Here is a 10,808-nt window from a genome sequence, read left to right as displayed (position 1 = left end):
TGCAACGCTGTCGACCTACGAGACCTTGGGTCATCACGAATCGATGAACAGCTTGCCTAATAACCGAGAGCGCCAGCAGCCTAATGATACCACGGTAGGTTGAAAGGTTTTCTGTTCTCTTTTCATCAATTGCACCGAAGCCCCATCTATGATTTGGTGATTTTTAATTAGAGTATTATTGTGTATTGAGTGCATTGCGTGCGCATTTCTCTGTTTTTCATCGATGTTTATGAAATCCATTGAAATTTGGGATGTTTTGTAGGTTTTTTTTTCGATCATGGCCATCGTTGATGTTAATAAATTAGACAACCAAAATGTGTTCATTTTGTCTTCATTAGTTGTATATTAGAATAATACAAAGACGTAAGAAAAAAGGTTAAATCCTGAAGATGGAAAATGTTTCTAGAGTATTATTAGTCTGTGAATGCGACGAACTATTTAATTGGCGGGTTGATTTGGAATAATACTTGGAGGGAGAGTGTGAAATTGTCGCCCTGTTGCTTTCTTCTTCGTGAGATTAGTCAACCACGGCGAGATTTCTCGGAATCATTTTTCCATGTTTTACGATGGACCAATTTCTCTCAAGTATAGACAGTCATACTACCAAGGGTTAGCGATGGACCAATTTCTCTCATACTACCAGGAGTTAGCGATATATTTCACGTACATCTTCAATATGTATTTTTCGGAGTGGTATGTTACAAGTTATGTATTATATATATATTATATATATATATATATATATATATATATATATATATATATTATATAATATAGTGCGTCATTGTATACGCACTTGCGCACAAATCTACGTTTGATTGAAAAAAAAGAATCCAATTACAGAAAACCATGTAAGTTTTTATTTATTTATTTATTTATTATTTTTATGAACTTGTACTTAAAATAGAATAAAATAGTCACTCTCGGAGTTCATATAAGTTTGCAAATGCAAAGTCAACCCGTTTGGTAGCTGCTGCGGCTGTGTAATTACCCATCACTGACAGTAATTTTCCAAAGATGTGACATCTTGCCACCTTACTTTTACTTGTATGCGTAGAATAATCTATGTCAGTCACACGACTGTGAATGTTGATGCATAGGAAAGTTGGCATCACAACAGGCAGTAGAGAGCTCATAAGTAATGGGTGTTTCAACAAAGGAACTCTCGTATGTGATGTATTATGGATGATGACTGCGTAATAGACCTTTTCCTGTTAAATATATAGGTCTCGGGCAATTTCGTGGCACTGTAGAGTATTAGCTCCGTACAAGCTATATGGTGACTTGATCATGTTATTCTTGTTTTAACAAGTTACCTATGACATTGTTATGAATAAATTAAGGAGAATTCATCAGTTTTCGGTATCATCATGTCTGTGTGATCTGTTATACAAATCGCCAGTCATAAGAGAGGGGAAAATGCGAGGAACGAAGTAAGATTCATGCCTGACTCGACATTCGGGTGTTTAGAGATCTAAGATCTATAATATTTGTTGCTTTTTTTGCCCAATAAGACAACAAAGTAGTCAAATATCTATAAGAGAAGACAGTGATGGATAGATAAGCTTGTCGGATGTTAGAATTAATTTGGTTTAACAATTTTTGCAAATTTTGGTCTCAAATGTAGTCTGCAAGTTTTCAACATAGCTTGTATATAAGTGTATATATTTTTCTGTCGTTTTCCTATATTTCCTATATTGGCACACGTGGCTAATTTCTACAACTTTTTATGATAGGCGAGTAGTAAAGAGATAAAAAGTGGAATTTTTTTTCATTATTAACAAGGTAGTCCAGGCGTAGCTAATCAAATATCACACTTTGCTTGTCTTCATTCTGGCCTGCATTCGTGTCGTTTTGTTAAACAATGGCACAAGTGTCAAAAGATTCAAGTTTCAGCATAACTTTTAGATGGTGTTTTATGAAACGGGTTTTCCTAAGTCTTTGATAGTGAAGTTTATGTTGTGGAGCACATGATTAAGATTATGCCACTTTCATCTTGATGAAATGTTTGCACATTTCATCTTAAATTTTAGCCTGAGCCTGCTGAGGGAAACTGGTTTTATTTTTGATTTGCTGCAGTTAAACGCTCGCGCGGGTGCGCACACCTTAAAGATTTATATATATATTATATAATAGTTTTATAATTATATATATATATTTATATACTATATATGTGTGTGTGTGTGTGTTTGTAGGCACAGTGCGGTGATATACATGAATGGGTACACGTTTGTAAATATTCATTATATTATCTTTGTGTATTTGTAGCAGATAGGAATTCTTCACTGAATACGCAACCCACCCATACTGAATAAAAAAGAAAAAATGCTCGTAATCACCCAAATTGCCTTTGAAGTTCTGGCCGCACCATTTATTGTCCCTGAGCTGACTTCTATTTACCTTGATGTTGCCCTTCAAGGGGACGATGAGGATCCACTTTTTCTTGATAAAGTTCTGTCCGGTGTGAGATTGCTTCCGTGTTTTATATGTTGAGTGATGGAGGGAAACTTCGTTATTGCGTTGAACTGTCTTGTGCGATTACGGTTTCATGCACCATGACCAACTCTTGACTGTGTAGGATGTATACTCTTGGCTCATTTGAACTCTCTTAGTGCAATAAGTAATTTAAGTAATTTTCTCAAATTTTCTGACGTTTTTATCATTTCCGAGGAAGGAATGATTGTCAAGGAGCTTTGTTGTCATCTTGGGGTTAGAAATTAGCTGTGATGAGAACATTGCACATTTTGTCTTTTGATGTGCATACGATTTTAATTTTGTGTGTGTCTATGCGCATGTCCTGCTGGTAGTCATACCCAAGTATCGGTGAGGTAAATGTAAATATTATTTAATCAATATAACCAAGTTAATTCTGGCGCACGCAAATCCGCTATAGTATTTATTGTGGCATAAGTTTGGGTGTTTTTAATCAGTACGCCTTCTGTCTTGAATGAATATATTTAGAGAACGGATGATATCATGCACGGGAAAAGGCTTTTAGCAGTGAAAGTAAACGGACCTCAGTAGGAGATGCAAAATGTCATATACCGCTTAGCGTTTGGCAGATGAAGACAACTGAGGTCGAGAAAATAAAAAAAAAATGTCGGTGACTGGAACCGGTATTTAACGGAAGCAGCTTTTTCCTATCTATCCAGTCATAAGATGTCTGGGTTCTGCGCCTAACCCGTTGACCGATTTAAATTATGGAAAATCGTTTTTTTTTTTACTTGGAATACATATCCTTGTACATGAGCTGAATATTAATTACAGCGCGTTATGTTGGATACCTTCATTTTGAGCTCGTTTTTATTCAAGGTTTTATTTTAAAATTTCTGTCTCCATCTACAAAAAGAGTTGGTTTTGATAATCCATGGCCCAGCCTTCAAACCAATTGTAATACTTTACTTGCGAAGTACGGTATGAACGACTTGAATGCTGCCATGAAATAAACAACAGTTTGTACATTAATAAACGGAATCACGTACATCTCTAGTTAGCATTTCAGTGGAAATACCAAGTAAGGCAGAACAGAAATGAAGTCCTTTGAAGATTTGCAATTAAAGGGAGTTTGTCTAAAGGACTTGCTTGTCTTTTGATCTTCCACTCGCTGTTTTCCGTATCCGGTCAGCACTGTTACAGGGTAGAGTATGACAATGAATATTCATTAAGGTGTGAAATTGAGTATAAGTGCGGAAGGGCAACTGGGTCATTTGTCAGCGTAGTAATGAAGCAGATGACATTTTAGAAAAAAATTTTTTTTTTTGCCTTGAATCATAGCCATGATGATTATTTCGGTAGTTTTCTTCAAGGATCTTTCCAGCAACTCAGTGTCACCAGTGGTAAAGACGTCAATCCATTGTGTGAGAAAACAGGGTTTGTGCAGAGAGAGAGATACGGTGAGTTTTGCTGTGTTTTAGCTTAGTGAGTTTATGAGGCGGCTTGCAGTGTGAAACAAGCTCAGCTGTGTTACATGCATGTATAGTTTGCTACTTAACATATAAAGATAAATTTCTGCATTTTTTTTATTTTATCATAAATATTCCTTATGTAACTGATTTTATTGTTATTCGGAACGGAATGTGTTTATTGGTACAACAAAAATTCCGTGAACTCCTTGCGACTAGATCATTGATGAGTATATTTGAAAAAACGGCAAGGAGGCATAAAAACTAAATAGAATTTAACAAGTCTTTCACTTCCGAGGTATTAGCATTGCCTACTGTCACAGTCTTGGTGAAATTCCACTGAATGATGGATCACTATATCAGAAGTAGTTCACAGACCCTAATGAAGAAGAAGCTGAAGTGGATCGGGCAATACTACATCTCATGACGACTCCCTTTTATTTCTCAAATTGCCTTTCTGTTTCATGGAAGTTTATTTATCCACTTGATGCCTTACTAGCAGGTCGTGTGTTGAGAGTTTCCACATTATACAAGGCAAGAATAGTGGCAACAGGAAACAACATTCAGTTTCTGTGTAACGCTAAGGAACTTTCCTTGTGGAGGAGGTGGTTCTTGAAGGTGCCGCCTTTCAGTATTTGTGCAGACTGTCACTTACCTAGCTTTTTACTCTTGTCCCATTCTCTCCCTGTACACACATTATATATATATATATATATATATATATATTATAATATATATATATATATATATATATATAATATATATATATATATAGATATATATGTAAGTCTGTCACATTGGGTTGCTTTATTGTTGCCAACCTTTCAAGACGATGGTCTCATTGTCAAGGTATTAAAAAACCAAAATTACATAAATTACAAACTTGTCCGGCAAGATTAACATAAACTGTTAAATACAAATAAGCACGAGAAAAAAAATATAATATTAAAAAATAAAATACAAATAAAAATGACTAAAAATCACAATGTATTAAACACTTAAGTAAAAAAAATTTTTAATTAAAAAAATATATATAAAACAAACCTTACAGCCCGAGGTTCGGTTGCTGAAAGGCCTGTCTGAGCGAGAAGGAGTCGAGATAACCAACGAAAGAAGATAAGAGTGGGCGGTCTAAGCAATGTATAATGGAACTGCTGTAGAGTTGTTATTCAATGTTGGAACAAGGTGCTTAATGGCCAAGGACTCGAGTATAGGAAGTTGGTTTTCATTAGAGCTGGATAAAATTATCTTAAAATCATCGTAGTTGATTCTACATTGCATATTTGTGCACGAGTCCTTGGCCATTAAGCACCTTGTTCCAACATTGAATAACAACACTACAGCAGTACCATTATACATTGTTTAGACCGCCCACTCTTATCTTCTTTCCTTGGTTATCTCGACTCCTCGCTCTGACAGGCAATTAGCAACCGAACCTCGGGTTGTAAGGTTTGTTTTATATATTTAGAAATTTTTTTTAACAGTTTTTTACTTAGTGTTTAATACATTTGTGTTTTTAGTTATTTTTATTTTTATTTTATTTCTATATTATATTTTTTCTCGTGCTTATTTGTATGTAACAATTTATGTTAATCTTGGACAAGTTTGTAATTCATGTAATTTTGGTTTTTTATAGCCTTGAAAATGAGACCATAGTCTTGAAACGTTGGCAACATTAAAGCAACCCAATGTATTGAGCTCTTCTGCCTCTTCACCTGTTATATATATATATATATATATATATATATATATATATATATATATATATATATATATATATATATATATTATATATGGTTTTTGGTGTAAGTAGTAGTTTTGTTTCTTGCTTTCAGTGTCAAGTGCCTATTGATCTGTGGGAACGTAGTTACACGTGTCCATGGAAAGCGACGAAATTACATTGTAAAATGACGTGTATATCCGTTTTCTATTATTATGCATTTTCTGGATCACTGACAACCTTTGATGGCGACTTTGAAGTTTGTCAGTCTTCACAACTGAATGACCGACAATTTTATGCGTAGTGATATTTCGATTTCTTTTGACGTGTTATTTTGTAGTAACTATCTTCGAGTTTTTAATGCTTCAGTGACGATTTTTTTTAACTATTATATTATTATATTGAAAACGCACATTCATCACTTGAAAAGTTGTTCTCTTTTCTCCTTACACACAAACACAATATACATACATACACACACACACACACACACATATATATATATATATATAATTGTACAAGGTATTTTTATATAGTTATAAATATATATACATATATACATACATACATTACATTTCACCTTGCGACTAAAGGGGACTCAGTGAAATTCCACCTCTCACATTTTGCCTGTGCTTGAACTTCCACGATTCTCCACCCCTTTGCAGCCTCCCATCTCATGGTTCTCATCCAAGTAGCCAAGCTGACACTAGAGAGTATACTCTTCTCCCATGAGTAGTGCGATGGTCAAGTCCAACCCATCTCCATTTCCCTTTCAACATTATCTCGTTTATATGGGGAACTTCACTGGTTTCTTTATCCTATCATTTATAACGATGTCTGCTATCTAACCCTCAATATTCTTCTCAAAGCATCACGAGTATTTTGAAAGCGATAGAATCATTTTCGATACAGTTTCATTTTCATGCTATGATTCATGTCCTTATACCAATATAGATCGTACTAAACGTATTTGATGTCAAAATCTTACTCAACCCAGGCCTCCCTTTGAGGTTAAGTGCTGTCAGTGCACATCACGTGCTAAAGGGATGTTTGCAGCGTCCTTTCAGCCTCACTTTCTAATTTTCTTTACACTTGCTGTCAGACATACCTAATTGTTACTTCTTAGAACGACTGTGGGGCTTTCCTCCCAATTCCGCCTATATATCCTCGTTCTCCTTTTCCTTGATTATTATCTGGATCCCTCTGTCCTACCCCCCAACCACTCCAACTCTCTCTTTTCACCGTCTTCGGCGCCGAGTGGAAGAAAGTGTCCCGATTCATGGCTTTGGCAACCTATCTCCTAAATCAGATCAAATAAGTGTTCAGCCAGTTCTCTATCTGAATTAGCAATATATTTCTTATTAAATTCCAACGGAAGAGAATCTGTAGTGGATATCATTGTTCATTAATGTTTTGAATATTCAACTAGTTACCCTTCCTCCATGCAGAGGTGAAACTGCATCCCCTTGTAGCATCCCATCTGTAACCGAAAATAGGATGACGAGACCCCATCAGCAGCAGTAACTATATTGACTTAATTCACGGATAATTTCAATCAGCTTTATATATATATATATATATATATATATATATATATATATATATATATATATATATATATATATATATATATATTTATATATAATGTGTGTGTGTGTGTTGGAGGAAAGGAAAGGTCATGTCCAGATCTAATGTAAATGATTTTTAATATAATTTGGCAAGTGTTCAAACGTTGAATCATCTAATCGTAATGGCTTGTTTCATGTATATATATTATATATATATATATATATATATATATATATATATATATATATATATGTGTGTGTGTGTGTGGTGTGTGTTGTGTGTGTGTGTGTTGTGTGAGTGTGTGTTGTGTTGTTAGGCGAAAGGAAAGGTCATGTCCAGATCTAATGTAATTGATTTTTAATATAATTAGGCAAGTGTTCAAACGTTGAATCATCTAATCGTAAAGGCTTGTTTCATAGAAGTATGTTTTGTATGTCTATTTATATCTATATATTTGAATTCTTTGTACAATTTCTGTAGTGATTATTCCATTCATACCACGCCAGAGTTATCGTCTTGAATAATTCTGTTCTTTCCTTTGCTCCATTCCTTCTATAGCACACACACACACACACACACACACACACCACACACACAGCTGGAGTCATTTCTACAACTTTTGATCATCCTTGTTTTTACACCTGCGTGGAATTGGTAATGTTTACCGCTCTTTCATATATAACTTCAGCTTAAGTAACATTGAGATATTTTCTTTTTTCTTTTCAGGTAAGTGGCCGTTTGAAGTAAATTTGAGGCGGTAAGTTAAAATAATAAAAAAAAAAAAATTGGAAAAAGCAGCGCTCACTTCACCTACTTTTTTTTTATTTCCTGTTTTCCATATTTTCTCATTCCTTACTCCTCCCTTGTTTTTCCTATACAATTATTGGTTTACGTTAAATCCTTTTCAGAAACACTATCTGATTTTCATTACTCTTCGTCAGCATTGGAGGAGGCTTTGGAATTTCCTGTATTTTGCTGATAAAAACAAAACTGAATCGGAGTCAGGAGTAGTTCTCGGCTGTATTTCGACGGCTGATAAACTGGATAATCCCGCGAGAGTTATGGTTCAGAAAGCAATAACCTTAGTGTCAAGTTATACTGGAAAATAACTTCGGAGGGGATACAAGGGATCGTTTAAATTAGCTCTGTGCTTCCCGGAATTAATTACGTGAGCATCTGTTCTTTACGTCTGAAGTGATTTTAGAGTTATATTAATAAGGTCCCTTAATTATTCGTGGAACATCGGGGAAATGTGGCAGTAATTCTCTCTCTCTCTCTCTCTCTCTCTCTCTCTCTCTCTCTCTCTCTCTCTCTCTCTCTCTCTCTCTTCACTATACATATTTCACTTCAACAGATAACGGTTTGAATTTACATATTCCTATTTGATGATAACCATTGTAAACAAGGAGCTCGCAGTGATAGTGAACACAACTCGGGAAAATTTGCTTATAGCGAATTATAAAATATAAATATTCGTCTTTTGTACGTTTCCTTTTTAATACTTGAAAAAAGTTTTGGCGCAGACGTCTTTAATGAGTTTCTCTGTTCCGGTTCAAATTGCTGAGGTGCTGTTATCCGGTCTGTCATTAAGAATATCGTCACGAACTAATTCGCTGATTGGAAAATCTGGCTTTCACATTTTGGGCCAATTCCTTTACGTGTTTTTCCTACGGAGGAGAGCTTTCATTTTTAGATGGAAAATCTTTGTAGGCTTCACCCAGCCTTTTGCCTCTGTTATCGATAGTATCTTTTATTTTTCAAGAAGTTTTATTAGGAAACTTGCCCATTTTCCAAGAAGTTTTATTAGGAAAATTGCCCATTTTTCAAGAAGTTTTATTTGGAAACTTGCCCAAATTTTGGTTTAGGTCATCCGTAGTGTCACTCCTCAAGTGTATTAATTATTTATACGAAAAAATGTAGGGCTTATTAATTTACAATGGTTTTTAAACTCTGTGTTAGAATTAGTGTTTATTTTTTGTTTGCTTCTATTTAGTTTTATCATCACATTTCCATTCGATTGTCCTTAAGGCGAGAGAATCACGACTTGCTTGTTTTCTCCTCCGAAGAGGAAGGTCCTTCACATCCTTCGCAGTTACATAAAATTGATCTCTTCCCCATCGTTGTGTTCGAACACAGACCCTTGCGATGCGGAAATATTAGCATAAAAACTTTATAAACAAAGTTTTTAAGTTTCTGAAAGTTAGAAATGGTGGAAAGTGATGCACAGACAACGAGCAGAGTAGTATAATGCCTGTTGTTTATCTTGAGGGATTGTGAACGTTATCCTGTGTCTTATCATACTGGATTAATTAGAATACTTTATAAACAAAGTTTTATTCTGAAATTAGAAATGGTGAAAGTATGCACAGACAACGAGCATGAAGTGTATATGCCTTGTTGTTATCTTGAGGGATGTGATCGTTATCACATACAAAGTGTGCAGACATCCTCATGTTCGAGAGAATCATCATCAATAATTTTCTATGCTATGCGTTCATCCATAGAATATATACAAGCTTGATAGGTAGTTAACGGCTTTACTTCTGGGTGTCCAACTGTCCAACTCTCAACTAATGAAAAAACTCCCGGGCAGCCTGGGCAGACATCATTATCTACGACTGCAAAATAATCAAATTTTGTCTGTTGTCACCTCTCTCTCTCTCTTCTCCTTCCTTCCTTCTTCTTCTTCTCTATCTCTCTCTCTCTCTCTCTCTCTCTCTCTCTCTCTCTCTCTCTCTCTCTCTGTTGAGCATTCTAGCATAATATCCCAGACGTTTCCATCTGGTTTGATAATTTAAGAATGAAAGAATTTTAGTCTGTCGTTAAATATACTTTCTAACTTTTATATTTCTTTAGGTTTAACTTATGGGAAAGCTCTTATCGTATTCTAGAACTGATGTGGAATTATTGATAGTTTTAGAATAATTCTTTTTATTTTGTCTAAAGAATTTTTTATTAGATAAAGAAAATTTACCTTACCGATTTGTGTTAGTTGCAAGACTTTGCGGCGTCATTCAGCGGAGCTTCGTGTACCAAATGGAAATAATGTTTTCTTGCAGTATCCAGTGATAATGCTTTACGTAAAAGGAAATTGTTTCCTTCGGGGCATATTTTACTTCTTGTTGGTCACTTGATTGCGTCATGTGGCGTGGGTGCAATGCAAAAGGAATTGCAATGTATTTTGTTACGGAGTCTTATTATTCTTGCAATTTTTTACAGGAAAACGTAAAATTTCTTCAATCAAAGCTAACTGTTGAGGCCTGCCTCTCTCTCTCTCTTCTCTCTCTCTCTCTCTCTCTCTCTCTCTCTACATCTCTCTCATTCTGATGTCTCAGGCTAAAGGCTTTCAATAGCTCTGCCTCAAGTAATACTGGAATTAGTGTTACGGTTGTGCTTGTTCACGAGAATTTGTCATTTTTTCATTTCTGTAATCTTAGGTTTCCCAATACAGGTAATGCTAGTCGACTTAACAATCTTTCTTATGATTTAAAATTCCTTTATCCATCTATCTATATATCTCTATCACACACTATCACATATTAATATACGTATATATATATACACACACATATATATATATATATATTATATATATTATAATATATAATATATATTTA

The 10,808-nt window shown here is 34.9% G+C and overlaps 1 protein-coding gene across 5 annotated transcripts in view; it reads left to right on the top strand.

The window, feature by feature from the left end:
* Nucleotides 1–10,808, top strand: part of LOC135223599 (dipeptidyl peptidase 4-like) — a 312,810-nt gene that overhangs the window by 137,335 nt on the left and 164,667 nt on the right. For 2 of the 5 annotated variants that reach the window (XM_064262155.1, XM_064262156.1), the window contains exon 2: nucleotides 1–94. This exon is cut by the window's left edge and continues 266 nt beyond it. The exons of the other annotated variants lie outside the window; for them this stretch is intronic. In XM_064262155.1, the coding sequence (XP_064118225.1) occupies nucleotides 1–94 (94 nt within the window). The remainder of the gene's footprint in view (nucleotides 95–10,808) is intronic. 5 annotated transcript variants of the gene reach the window in all.

The sequence above is a fragment of the Macrobrachium nipponense genome, chromosome 10 (assembly GCF_015104395.2).
Source record: "Macrobrachium nipponense isolate FS-2020 chromosome 10, ASM1510439v2, whole genome shotgun sequence".
NCBI lineage: Eukaryota > Metazoa > Arthropoda > Malacostraca > Decapoda > Palaemonidae > Macrobrachium > Macrobrachium nipponense.
This window is presented reverse-complemented; position numbering and strand designations above follow the sequence as displayed.